This window comes from Mobula hypostoma, chromosome 5 (assembly GCF_963921235.1).
Source record: "Mobula hypostoma chromosome 5, sMobHyp1.1, whole genome shotgun sequence".
Classification (NCBI taxonomy): Eukaryota; Metazoa; Chordata; class Chondrichthyes; order Myliobatiformes; family Myliobatidae; genus Mobula; species Mobula hypostoma.
The window spans coordinates 118322364-118337044 of record NC_086101.1 but is presented as its reverse complement, the minus strand read 5'-3'; the positions used below and the strand labels follow the sequence as shown (position 1 = coordinate 118337044).

Here is a 14681-nt window from a genome sequence, read left to right as displayed (position 1 = left end):
CTATAACGATTTTCAATAGACAAACTCTTTCCCTTCCACAAATCATTTTAATGTAGGGATTTGTTTTTTAAATAATATTACTGCCAAGCACAAAGCAGTCCCAACCATAGAAATGTGTCATAAATAATAGCGATTGCCAGTTTAGTCTTTAGTCAAATGGAAGAAGGTTTAAGATTGTACCTTAAGGGTAAATGTGGCATTGTTCCCTGCCATTACAACAGCCATTTCTTTTATCCAGTCCAGCAAACTGTGCATCCTGGTTTTCCGGCCTTCAATGCATTCGGTGGCAGTGGAGCTACAAGTAACGTTGGAAGTTTCCCTTCAGCCAACCAAGCCCCGTTCCAGGCCCAGGCTACAACAGGTACAGTATCTGGTGATATTTATTGAGATTCTGCTGCCTGGCTTCCCAGTAGAAGCGCTGTAGAACTTGTCAAGAGCTTTTACACCCAGATGGGGCGTCAGTGCTAGAGAGTTCTAAGCATAGTGACCAATCGACCCCCTGGGAATTTCAGAAGAAATTTCTTTCGTGGAGAGAGGTGAAAATATGAACGTGGAGTAGCTGAAGCAAATGGAATTGACACACTGAGGGGGAACAGGGATAACCGCATGAGGCGGGAGATGTCAGGATGTGCTGGGAATGGGTTGGAGGATGAGGCTGGTGTTGGTTATAAGATACTGGTATTAGCCTCTTTGGCCAAATCTCTGGTCTCTGTACACTGTGTTCCATGATGCATGCAGTCCCTTGGTCATACATAAATTCTATGTCTCCCCTCACTTCCCTCCACACCCTTTGCCATTTACAAATGCACACTTACCACCACAATAGTAATGGCTACAGATGTTGGAGGTGTTGGAGATGAACTACTGCTGATGTTTCAGGTCAAGATGATGACAGTTTCCCCCCCTCTATAGATGATGCCTGACCGGAAGAGAGCGGCAGTCTCATCTTTATGGGGTGTGGCCTGTTGCCTTAGTGTGTGCTCAGATAATGGAGTGATTCTACATGCTAAATATGCACGGGATTCATTATAAGCATCTTGAAAATGATAGAGCAACACAAAAAATGGTGGAGGAACTCAACAGGTCAGGTAGCATCTATTGAGGGAATAAACAGTCAACGTTTCTGGCCAAGGCCTTTCATCAGGACTGGAAAGGAGACAGATTAAGAAGGAGGGGGTGGGGGGGGAAGGAGGAGTACAAGATTGGGAGAGGGGGAATGCAATGAGAAGGAAGCCAGCTGAGGAGAAAACGGATGGGTGTTAAAGGGGAAGGAGTCAAGAGAAGGGAAGGGAAGGAAGCCAGGTGAGGGTAAGGTGGGTGGGTATGGAAGGGAAGGAAGCCAGGTGAGGGTAAGGTGGGTGGGTGTGGAAGGGAAGGAAGCCAGATGAGGAGAAGGTGGATGGATGGGGGAAGGGGAATGAGATGAGAAGGAAGCCAGATGAGGGTAAAGGTGGGTGGGTGTCGGAAGGGAAAGAAGCCAGGAGAGGAGAAGTGAAGGAAGCCATGTGAGGGAAAGGGGGAATGAGATGAGAAAGAAGCCAGGTGATGGGAAAGTGGGTGGTTGGGGAAAGGGGGAATGAGGTGAGAATCTGGGGGAAGATGTGTATAAAAGGTGAAGGGCTGAGGAAGAAGAGATCTGACAGGAAAGAGTGGACTATGAGAGAAAGGGAAGGAGGGGGACACCAGAGGGAGATGATGGCCAGATGGGAAGAAGGGTAACCAGCGTGGGAAATGGGGGAAAAATAGAGGAAGAAGGAGTGAGAAATAACCAGAATAGGGAGAAATCTGGGGGGGGGGGGGGGTGGAGAGAAATTGCTAGAAGTTAGAAAAATCGATGTTTATGCTATCAGGTTGGAGCCTACCCAGATGAATATGAGGTGTTGGTCCTCCAACCTGAGAGTGGCCTCATCGTGGCCGTATGGAGAACATGGACTGACATATTGGAATGGGAATGGAAAGTAGAATTAAAATGGGTGGCCACCGGGAAATCCTGCCTGTTGTGGCAGACAGGGCGAAGGTGTTTGACGAATTTTCTTTGTTAGACTTGGAGAAGCTTTCCATTTATGGATGTCTAGACTGATATGGATGTGCCTGAATGTTGCTGTCACAAGAGCCGTTTGAAGTGAAGCTTTAATCCTCTAAGGGATGCTTGATTCCTGCACAAAGTAGAGAGTTGTGTGATGATACTGGAATGACCTAATTAGAGAGGCTCATGGGAAGCAGAGACTAACTGGGCTATATACTGTAAATTGTAGGATAACATTCATTATGAAGTGGAAGATTGGAGCTGAGTGGGAAATGGCAAAGCTACAATGGATGGGTTAAGTAAGAGGGCAACAAGCCAACAGATGGAATATGATGTGGGCAATGTGAAGATGTGCACTTTGGAAGAAAGATTGAAACAGTACATATGGGTGGCTATGGCTATGGTTCATATGGTCCACAGCTATGGGCTGTGGTGTAGGTCAATGGGAATAGACAGTTTAATTGGTTTGCATGGACTAGATGGGCTGAAGGGCCTGTTTCTGTGCTGTACTCTGACAGCAGTACATTGCAATACATAATGAAACTATAAATTACAGTAATAAATACATGCATGTGTTTGTGTATCTCTCTAAAATAAATAAATAAATATATATATATGCGAGATACACACACACACACACACACACACACACACACACACACACACACACACACACACACACACACACGCCCGCACGCGTGCTCGTATGGAGTTTACACATTCTCCCTGTAGCGTAGGTTTCCTCAGGATACTCTGGGAGTCACCCTTAATATGCAGGTGAGTTGTAAATCTCAAAGTAGATTTATTATCAAAGTGTGTATACTTCATACAACCTTGAGATTCATCTCCTTACAGGCAGCCACAAAACAAAGAAATCCGATTTTTAAAAAAAGGCAGTCAAACACCCAATGTGCAGTTAAAGAAGACAAATCCTTCACAAAAGTGAGTCCACAGACACAAAACCAGGCATCACTGCAGCCAGTTCAGGAGCAGGCCACAGCCTCAGTTCAGCACAGAGATCAGTAAAACTTGCAGAGTGGCAAGTTGAACCAGCCTGTCTCTCACCTCTGGCCCCAACACCCTGACCTTTTCAGTCTGACCTAGCGATTAAATTGTCCAAACCTTGGGTCACTCCTTCCCTTGTGTTTCGATGTGCTCTCGGACCCGGGCCCCGCCACCTCAATTTGACCCATACCTGACCTATCCAGTTTGGCCAAGTACTTAAATCGATCAAACCTGTGATCTTTCTTTACTCTCATGCCTGGGCTCCTCTGTTCTACTGCATCAAATTGCCTCCAAGTATGCTCTAACAATGGCCAAACATTGGCTCATTCCCCACTCTCTGGCCCTGACCCTGCCCCTTCTACTCGGCGTGTACATGCAATGTCACAACCATCCTGTACCTTCTAGACTTCAGTTCACACTACAAGTTTGCCAGGTCGTATAGGCATTAATAAGTGGAGTTAATATGACTGTGGGGAAAATTTTTAAAAAGAGGGTTAATGTAGGATTAGTGCAAGTGGCTGGTATAGACTTAGTGGACTAAGGGGACAGTTTTTGGTGCATCTACCTAAGGTATACACGGGCATGATTTCAAATTTAGCGTCCATAGCCCTCCTAAGCTGAAGAATTCCAGAGATTTACAGCTGCTGCCTAACAGAAATTTCTCCTCATCGTAACCTTAATGATCGAAACTTTTATCCTAAGACTTAGCTTCCTGGTTCTGAACTTTTGACCAGTAACCTCATATACGCTGCCAGCCATACACACAAAATGCTGGAGGAACTCAGCTGGTCAGGCAGCATCTATGAAAATTAATAAACAGTTAACGTTTCAGGCTGAGACCCTTCATCAGGACTGACACAGAAGGGGAAGATGCCAGAATACAAAGGTGGGGGTGGGGGGAAGGAGGATAGCTATAAGGTGATAGGTGAAGCCAGGTGGGTGGATAAGGTTAAGGACTAGAGAGGAAGGAATCTGATAGTAGAGGACCATAGGAGAAGGGGAAGAAGGAGGGGGACCAGGGGAAGTAATAGGCAGGTGAGAAGAGGTTAAAAGCCAAGGTAGGGAATAAAAGAAAAGGGGAGGGGGAGGGATTTTTTTTTACTGAAAGGAGAAATTGATATTCATACTATCAGATTGGAGGCTACCCAGGCACAATATAAGGTGTTGGTCCTCCACCCTAAGCGTGTCCTTATCTTGGCAGAAGAGGAGTCCGTGGGCCAACATGTCGGAATGGGAATCGGAATTAAAATGTTTGACCACTAGGAAGTTTCACTTTTGGCAGATAGAGCGAAGGTGTTCAATGAAATGGCCCTCCAATTTATGGCAGGTCTCACAGATATCACTGCCAATCACACCACTGAGAATGGACCAAGTGTCCTCAAACACAAACATGGCATACTTGTATGTCAGTCCAGACGAAGGGTCTCGGCCTGAAACGTCGACTGCACCTCTTCCTACAGATGCTGCTTGGCCTGCTGTGTTCACCAGCAACTTTGATGTATGTTGCTTGAATTTCCAGCATCTGCAGAATTCCTGTTGTTTTTGTTGATGGCATAATTGTATGCAGCTTTGAATCCTTGTCTAGATTGTCCATCCTCAAGCGTAGTAGATGAGGTGGTGTAGTAGTTGAGATGCTGGTCCACTGAGCAGAGTCCAGGATTATTGATCCCTTCCCCTCCCCTTTTCTTCTATTCCCCATTAACGCAAGTCTGGAATAACTGACCATCAGTCACCCTGACCATGAAACTACTTAAATGACTTTTTATTTGTGCATGGGAGGGGGGATGTCGATGTTTCCTTTGAACAGATTCCATGGTGTTTCTTTGTTTCCTGGCTGTCTGTGGGAAGGCGAGTCTCAGGGTTGAATACTGCATACGTTGTTCCTTTTCACGCATTATTACTGGGGCCGTCCAAAGCCAAAACTACATGTATAATAATACGCAATCACGAGGAAATCTGCAGATGCTGGAAATTCAATAATAATAATAATAGGCTTTTTATATGTTTTCTATACTGTAGAATCATAAGAAATGTACAACTTGGATGTTGGCCTGTTTGAACTCCCAAACCTCTCGTAGCAAAGACCAATATACTGTTTGCTTTCCTAATTAACTGTTGTTTCTCTGTGCTTACATTCTGCATCTGTTGGACAGATGTGGACAACCTCATAATTTTCCCTCTACCACCCTGTCTTTCTTGACTTAACCCATCCACTTCCTTCTGTAGGACGTGTGTTCCTCACAGCTCACTTCCCCAACTAGCTCAGTAAACATCAGCAAGCTTGGGGATCTTACACACTGCCTTCTCATCTCATCCTGTACAGCTGAATGCCAGTATTGATACCTGTGATGGTCTGTCAACTTGAAACGGCCGGGTAATTCCTACACTCTGCTTTCTGTCCTTCAATCGGTCTGCTTGATACCATGGGCTTATATTTTTTATAGATCCAAAGAATGTACATCTCAGAAATGGACACTTCAGTCCACTCCCCATATTCTCAGCAACTCCTTCCAGCTTCTACTGTTACGCATCAGCAGCAATAGATATGAAATTGAGTTGGGTTTATATAGATAAACAGCAAAATTTATTAACCTCTACTCAAAAACATAGAAAAGTAAACTAACGACTAACTTAAATGGAAGTTAACAGTGTTATGCGTCTTTAGTTATCAGTCGAACTTAAAGACAATTCTTAACAGATCTTACTCAAACACAGTCTTAAGGTGGTAGTTCAAAGAGTCCAAGTGATTTATGAAATAGATGAGAGGAGAGACTTCCCGAACCAGCAATGAAGAAAAGATGAAACTGCTGACGCAGATCCCAGCCGAGAAATGCCTTGTCCGAAGAAATCACGAAGAATAAGATTTCTCACAGTAACTGACCTTTCAGCAGAGGTGGTGACCACACAACACCCGAGACCATGCAGGGATTAACCGAAAGTGTGTGCCACAATACCTGTATGGACCATACCAAATGTCAATCACAGAACGCCATTGATTTCTTGGGTTTGTACGAAGCTGGTAATTCTTCACTCTCTCTCTCTCTCCTTCCACAATTACGTAACCACCAACTGTGACTCCCCAACAAAACAGCTACGCAACAAACCGCGGTCTCCCCTTTTATACTGACTGGAACATGCCATCATGTGACATCACATCACCTCACTATCACGACCATCACATCATGCCAATATCACGAGACAATTACATCATCCATACTCACGGGACAGGTAACACTACCACTTTACCAACATGCTAGGGGCAATTTACAGTGCCCGATTAACCTGCCAGCCCACGCACCTTTAGGATGTTCAAAATTCAAAGTACATACATGTCACTATGTCAACACATGCAAAGTGCTGGAGGAACTCAGCAGGTCAGGCAGCATCTGTGGATGTTTCAGACCAAGACCCTTCATCAGGACTGGAAAAGAAGACTATGGGACCATAAGATGTAGAGGCAGACTTAGGCCATTTGGCGCTTTGAAGTCTGTTCTGCCATTTCATCCATTTTCCATCTCAGCCTCAATCTCCTGCCTTCTCCCCATATCCCTTCATGCCCTGACTAATCAAGAATCTATCAACCTCTGCCTGATATATACTCAGTGACTTGGGCTCCATTGCTGCCTGTGGCAATGAATTCCACAGATTCACTACTCTCTGGCTAAAGAAATTCATCAGTTGTGTTGTAAGAGGACATCCCTCTATTTTGAGTTTGTATCCTCTGGTCTTAGACTCTCCCACCATAGGAGATATCCTCTCCACATCCACTCTATCTAGACCTTGCACCATTCAATAGATCTCAATGAGGTCCATTAATACCCCTCCTCCCCTTCTTACCCCATTCCTTATTTATTTTTATTTCCCTCCCCTTTTTTCTTCTCTCTCTGTCCCTCTCACAATCACTCCTTGCCTGCTGTCCATCTTCCTCTGGGCTCCCCTCCCCCTTTCTTTCTTCCTAGGCCTCCCGTCCCATGATCCTCCCCCTTCTCCAACTCTATCCTTTTTGCCAATCAACTTTCCATCTCTTGGCTTCTTCCCCCCCCCCCCCACCCCGTCTTCTATCATTTCAGATCTCCCCCTCCCCCTCCCACTTTCAAATCTCTTCTTTCAGTAGTCCTGACGAAGGGTCTCGGCCCGAAACATCGACTGTACTTCTTCCTGTAGATGCTGCCTAGCCTGCTGCCTTCCACCAGCATTTTATGTCATTTCACAAAATGGAGGACATAAAACAGTTCCAGTAAATGGCAACCCACACCTCCAAATCATGGCAGGAACAAAGACAATTGATCTGTCTGCTTCCGTTGCCCTTGACCCATTAAAGTTCGACACTTTCTTCCATATTTAAATCCGCCATGGCCAACAGGAAGTTTATTCACTTCCTTCTACTTTCATTTTGTGTAAACACTTCTCTTCTCAGAACGAAGATAGTTTGAATGACTGATGAACTACCTTGTCCATACAGGAATCACTAGATTTTAAGGTTAGGGTCTACCAGTAAGATGGCGGCACATTTGGTCGCAACGGCTTCTATGGGGGTCAACGAAAGGTGCTACTGTCGTATTTAAATGTATTTTAATAAATGCTAGATCCTGCTATACATTAAGAACTTAAAGTACTGCAGGTCTACCCCATCAACGAGTTGCTTGCTGGCGGAGAAAGTGGTTGAAGACAAACTCTGTCATGATCGTCTACAGATTTCAGCAGTGTTGGATGACTTGAGTTTGAACTCTTGTATTGAGTGGCTGTATCTTTCTATCTTGTATTTGCTATGTGTGCTTTGTGCTGTATGTGACTGCTGGTACTGTGTTTTGCACATTGACTCCGGAGTTACACTGTCTCATTTGGCTGTATTTATGAGTATTCACATATGAGTGAATGACAGTTAAACTTGGATTGAATTGAATTGTTAGCCGTGCTACCCCGATGGTACGTGCTAAAGGGCAGGGGCCACCTAGAAAGCAGGAGAAAGAAAAGGATCGGTTGGCAAAATGCCAGAGAAATGGAGCCATTGTACCAATACAAATCAACATAGCGGGTGAAATATGTTGCTCTACTCTTTCATAATTGGTCAAAGGTTCAGTGTTTTGTCTCGTAATTTACTGAACTCTATTAAGCAGCTGGTTCTCAGTGTTCAATTTCTCAAAATTAGTTTCTGCCTGGTCCTTGCTGCTTAGCTTCTTCTCCCTCTAGATGAAGTAATATTACTTAAGTCAAGTCAGAATCAGAATCAGGTTTAATATCACCAACATATGTCGTGAAATTTGTTAACCTTGCAGCAGCAGTACATTGCTATACATGATAAATATAGGGGAAAAACTGAATCGCAGTAAGTATGGATATGTATATCAAATAGTAGTTGAATTAAAATAAGTAGTGCAAAACCAGAATTTTTTTTAAAAAAGCAGTAAGGTAGTGTTCATGGGTTCAATGTCCATTCAGAAATCACATGGCAGAGGGGAAGAAGCTGTTCTTGAATCGTTGAGTGTTTGCCTTCAAGCTTCTGTCCCTCCTTCCTGATGGTAGCAATGAGAAGTGGGCATGTCCTGGTTGATGTGGGTCCTAAAAGATGGATGCCACCTTTCTGAAGCACCACTTCTTGAAGATGTCCTGGATACTACCGAGGTTAATGCCTATGATGGAGCTGACTAACTTCACAACTCTCTGCTGCTTACTTCAATCCTGTTCAGCAGCTCCACCCCCTCACGCCATGCCAGATGATGATACAGCCAGTCAGAATGATCTCCATGGTACATCTCTAAGGTTTTTGAGTGTTTTAGGTGACAAACCAAATCTTTTCAAGCTCCTAATGAAATATAGCTGCTGTCTTGCCGCCTTTATAGCTGAATTGATATGTTGAGACCAGGTTAGATTCTTAGAGATACAGACACCCAGAAACTTGAAATTGCTCAAGTTTATTGTCGTTTAACTATATACATATATGCCATCAAAAGAGACAACGTTTCTCCGGAGCAGGGTGTAAAGCACAGTTGTACATACAACACACAATAACTTAGTAAAGTAAACATTAAATCTACAAATGAATTATGCACAGATAAACCAAGTGCATAAATTAAATATTGTGTACAGTACAGATTAACCGGCGACACGTCGAAGGCGATGCGGCAGGGAGTTCAGAAGCTTTATCCCATCCTCACCGTTCTTGTTTTTTTTGCATTGGAGTCTTCTGCCTGATGGTAGAAAGTCAAAGAGGATGCTGCATGGATATATGGGTGGGATCCTTGATAACACTAAGGGCCCTGCGTACACAGCGCTCTTGATAAGTGTCCCCAGTGGATGGTCGTAGGGAGACCCCTATGATCCTCTCGACCATTCTCACAGTCCTCTGTAGGGACTGCCAGTCCAAAGCTCTGCTGTCCCCATTCCAGATGGAGATGCAATTTGTCAGGACGCTCTCAATGGTGCTCCTGTAAAATTCAGTTAAGATGGGGGAGGGGGGAGCCTTACTTGCTTCAATCTCAGGAGAAACTACAAAACTGCAGACAGACACATGGCCCATGTATATCTTGTCTTTTTAAGTCATGCGTGTGAATTCATCATGTTCCCTACCCCCCCCCCCACCAGCTGCTGCTGAGGGCCAGACCTTCAGTTAGCGTGAAGTCCATGCCTAGCTATCTTTTTAAGTCGTGTGTATGAATGCATGTGTCTCTTGGCCCCCAACTGCTGCTGAGGGCCAAGTTAGCACAGACCCAATTTGATTCCACACCATTTCAAACTTGTAGTGTAGCTACAAGTATCAGAAGAATTAGGCTGTCCAAATGTTGCCACAATATGCAAAGCCCCATGTAAACATTGTTTGGTTCTTGTGTCGGTTTATTTTGTTTTTTCAGTTTTATTTCTGTTTAGTTTTTTTCCTCCCATTCCTTTTTTTTTCTCCATTTGCAACAGGTGGTTCGAGCGGCGCTAACTTTGCAAACTTTGATACCTTCCCAAAATCTTCCAGCACTAGTTTTGGAGCGTTCACTAGCCCTCCTGTCTCCTCTGTGCCCGCAAGTTCAACGACTGTCAGCTCCAGTAAAAATGCCACCTCGCAAGCCGACAAATACGCAGCGTTGGCAGATTTAGAAAGCATCTTTAATGCCCCTAAATCCACTCCAGGTAAGCTACAGTGAAATGACGGTTAAGGGGATGGGGTGAGAAATGACGTGACTTGTAGGTATGCTTCAGAATCAGGTTTAATATCACTGCCATATGTCATGAAATTTGTTGTTTTGTAGCAGCAGTACATTGCAATACATAATAATAAAAACTATAAATTACAATAAGAAATACATTTTAAAAAATAATTTAAATAACTAGTGCAAAAAGAGAGCATATGCTTAAAGTAGTGTTCATGAGTTCATTGTTCATTCAGAAATCTGGTGGCAGAGGGGAAGAAGCTGTTCCTAAAATGTTGAGTGTGTGTCTTCAGGCTCCTGTACCACCACCTCGATGGTAGTAATGAGAAAAGGGCGTGTCTGGGGTAGTGAGGGTTCTTAATAATGGGTGCTGTCTTTTTGAGGTAGCACCTTTTGAAGATGTCCTTGATGCTGGCCAGACTAATGCTCATGATGGAGTTGCCTGAGTTTGCAGCTTTCTGCATAGATTTTCTGATCCACTGTGGTGGGAGGCTAGTGCCGAGTTAGGATGCTGTCCACAGAACATCTGTAGAAATTTCCAAGAGTCTTTGGTGTTGTACCCTGTCTACCCAAGCTGCTAAGTGCTCTCGCCTGCTCTCCCTCATCCACTCCCCCTCTCTTGTGCTCTGTCTGTCTCACGCTCAAAAGTGTAACCCAGTGCTGTTAAAGCCACTTGAGGCAGACATGACCTATATTCACCATGGGGTGGGAGGTCTACCTTTGAGCAGTACTCGAATCCAACACTGACAGTCCAGGAGCTTCTAATGCAGCTGTTTAGACCTGAGCGGTTTAAAAAAAAAAGCAGGCAGTTTTGATCCATAATCCAGGCATAATCTGCTTGCACCAGTTCAGTAGGTAACACCACCTCCCTTTGGTGTTAAGCCAGGCAAGCAGGAATGCACAAAACTACTTTGCTGCACCAATTGCTTTTGGGACTGCCTGTGACCACCTGATGAAGGAAGCCACTGAAATAAAACAAGAGAAAAAGCATCTTAATAAGGATAAAATTCTCGTTGTAAGTAAGAACTGGAACTTGATTGTGAACAAGGTGGGACAGCAGAAACCTGATTGGATGAGTACTAACCAGTTAAGAGGGATGGGCGATAGACCACTGTACTAGGTATGCCCAGGCATCATCCCTGATGAAAATGGCGGAGTTTGTCATCGAAGCGTTGGTTAAAATTGATACCCATACCCGGCTGGAAGCCCAAGTAGAGTTTATTCATCGTACACACCGGGAAAGCATGAGATCGTTTTTCACCAACTGACATAATTTCAGATTGACAGGGCAGTGGCTAGTAGCTGTGATTCCAACTGTTTTGGCTTTGAGATGATTTAGAGCTTTAGACTGCATGAGGAAAGATCTCTAAATCATCCTCAAAGCCAAAACAGTTGGATCACAGAGGCTTTTCTCTTTGGAGTGAAGGAGTTTCGGAGGCAATTTGATGAAGATTATGAAAGGTGTAGATAGAATGGACAGCCATTTCCTTTTTCCTAGGGCAGCAATGGCTAATACCAGAGGACATTCGTTTAAGATGAGTGGAGAAAAGTTTAGGAAAGATGTCAGGAGTAGGTTTTTTACACACACACTGATGAGTGTCTGGAAAGCACTGCTGAGGATGGTGGTAGAGCATGATGCATTAGGGACATGTAAGAGACTTCTCGATAGACAAACAGATGAATGAAAAATGGAGGCTAATTGGGTTTGTGGGAGGGAAGGTTTAGAATTTTTTATTCCTTAAGCATTAAGCAAGGGGTCTGTGGACCCCAGGTTGGGAACCCCTGGTCTACATTGACCAGGGAGTAGGTTAAAAGGTTAGCACAACACCATGGGCCGAAGAGCCCGTACTGTGCTATACTGATCTGTGTGTTGAGCTGAACTGTCCCTGTCCTGGGAGTATGGAATGGGGCAATGCAGAGGGAGCTTCAGTCTGCATCTAAGCCGAGCTGTCCCTGTCCTGGGAGAGTGAACTAGAACAGTGTAGAGGGAGCTTCAGTCTGCATCTAAACTGAGATGTCCCTGCCCTGGGGGTGTGCCATGGGACAATGTTAGAGGACTGGCTTTATTTCCTTCTCTAGGAGACAGAATAGTCATAAAATACTGTTAGTTTTGGCATGAATATCGATTTCTCCTTCCAGTGAACAAATTCTCCCCTCGCCTTCCTCTATTCCCCACTCTGACCTTTCACTTCTTCTCACCTGCGTATTACTTCCCCCTGGGTCGCCTCCTCCAATCAGGTTCTTTCTTCTCCAGCCTTTGAACTTATCCACCCGCATGACTTAACCTATCACCTTCCAGCCAGCCTCTTTTCCCTCCCCCCCCCAACCTTTTTATTCAGGTGTTTCTTCTCTCCCCCCACCCCCCCAACCACCTCAGTCCTGAAGAAGGGTCTTGGCCTGAAACTTTAACTGTTTATTCATTTCCATAGATGCTACCTGACCTGCTGAGCTCCTACAGTATTTTGTGTGTATTGCTCTGAATCTCCAGTATCTTCAGACTGACTTGTGTTTGTGTGTGTTTTCTCACCTTCCAGTGAGCTGACTTTATTAAATACACCTCAGTGGATTGAACTTTTCATATCCATACCCTGACCTTGATACTTTTAATTGGAGTAGTTCAATTCAGGCAACAGATAGGATTTCACTTGCTATAGATAGTTCTTCTATCTACATCCTATTCTCCCACCTCACTCAACCTGCATCACCCTGTTTCTTCCTATTCCCCCACCCCTCCTGTATTTGGTTCCGTGCTCCACCTTCCTCTCCCATCTGATCCTACTCTTTGTTGCTGTCTGCAGCTCTTTGTTACCTTCACCTATTAACTCTGAGCCTCTGTTGCTATTTCCACTCTCCCTCCATCTGTCTGTCACTTCTCCTCGCCTAGACCTTGCCCCGCTCCTCTTCTTTCCTCTTTGTACTCTTTCCCTCGATTTTTTACAGTCCAAATAAAAAGTCTAGACCCATAACAGGGTGGCAGGGTGGAGATACATCTCTACCAAGGGAGGTGTGAGCCGCTTCTTCCCTCCACTAGCCTGCAGGTCACCATTGGGCAAAGTGTAGCACCTGCTTAGCCCCCTGATCAGGGTCATGTGAAGCTATGGGAGCAGGAGCTATGGATGATCGTATGAGAAGCTGGTGCATATCACAAGTCCTGGTTATGTGACCACTGACGCCTGGCACACAATCTTTGAAGAGTATTGATAATGGGGTCACCCATCTTGGGGGGGGGGGGAATGCCCAGAAGAAGGCAATGGCAAACCATTTCTGTAGAAAAATTTGCCAAGGACAGTCACGGTCATGGAAAGACAATGATCACCCGTGTCATACAACACGACACGAAATGAGTGGACAGTCACTCTATCAGGTACATCTGTTCACCAGCTTGTTATTGTAAATATCTAATGAGCAATCGTGGCAGCAACTCAGTGCATAAAAGCATGTAGACGCGGTGAAGAGGTTCAGTTGTTGTTCAGACCAAACATCAGAATGGGGAAGAAATGTGATCTAGGTGACTTTGACTGTGGAATGATGGTTGGTGCCAGATGGGGTGGTTTGATTATCTCAGAAACTCTGATCTCCTGGGATTTTCACACACAATAGTCTAGAGCAGAAGTTCCCAACCTTTTTTTATGCTGTGGACCCTTACCATTAACCAAGGGGTCCTCGACCCTCAGTTTGGGAATCCCTGCTCTGGAGTTTACAGAGAATGGTGCGAGAAAACAAAAAACATCCAGTGAGTGGTAATTCTGTGGACGAAAATCCCTTGTTAATGGGAGAAGGTAGAGGAGAATGGCCAAACTGGTTCAAGCTGACAGGAAGGTGACAGTAACTCAAATAATCACACGTTACAGCAGTGGTGCGCAGAAGAGCATCTCTGAATGTGCAACATGTCGAACCTTGAAGTGGATGGCCAGAGTATCAGAAAACCACAAACATATACTTAATAATTAAGTGACTACGTTTGTAAGAGGTACCCAATAAAGTGACCACTGAGTTTATTGCATGAATCACAACCCCCACCCGTTGCTGATATTACTAAAATATATTGTTGTCTGGTTCAGGCACACATCACGTTAAATGTAACGTTTTGTTCAGACTTCCAATCTGCGCCTTGTAAGGCATGAAAGTGCCCGACACAGGCCTCTCATGGTCTGAGTCAACGTTCCCCTTTGTTCAGTAAAGGTAGTGAATATAGAACCAAGATGGATAAGTACAGTGGGTTCCAGTAGAACCCCTGTTCATCCCTGAGGGCTTGTGTAATATGTTAAATTGTCTAAGCAGAATGGGATTCTTTGTGGTTTTTATTAAATACAATTACAATGGATGCCAGTTAATTGGGACACATCGGGACCAATATATTTTGGTCCAATTAGGGGATTACCCCAAATAGGGGATTACCCCAAATATACGAAGTTTTATGGAAATATTTAAAAAGGTATAAATAAAAGACAAGCTGTCGTTTAACTGAGTAACAAAATTATATATATAAATGAAATTCAGGACAAATTAGAACA

At 44.4% G+C, this 14681-nt stretch overlaps 1 protein-coding gene across 2 annotated transcripts in view; it reads left to right on the top strand.

Annotated features, from left to right (window-relative positions):
* The window catches only part of LOC134346964 (arf-GAP domain and FG repeat-containing protein 1-like), a 129355-nt gene that overhangs the window by 85099 nt on the left and 29575 nt on the right, over positions 1 to 14681 (top strand). The window contains exons 6-7 of one of the 2 annotated variants that reach the window (XM_063048872.1): positions 239 to 361; positions 9938 to 10147. In XM_063048872.1, the coding sequence (XP_062904942.1) occupies positions 239 to 361; positions 9938 to 10147 (333 nt within the window). The remainder of the gene's footprint in view (positions 1 to 238; positions 362 to 9937; positions 10148 to 14681) is intronic. The other variant, XM_063048873.1, reaches the window with a different exon arrangement.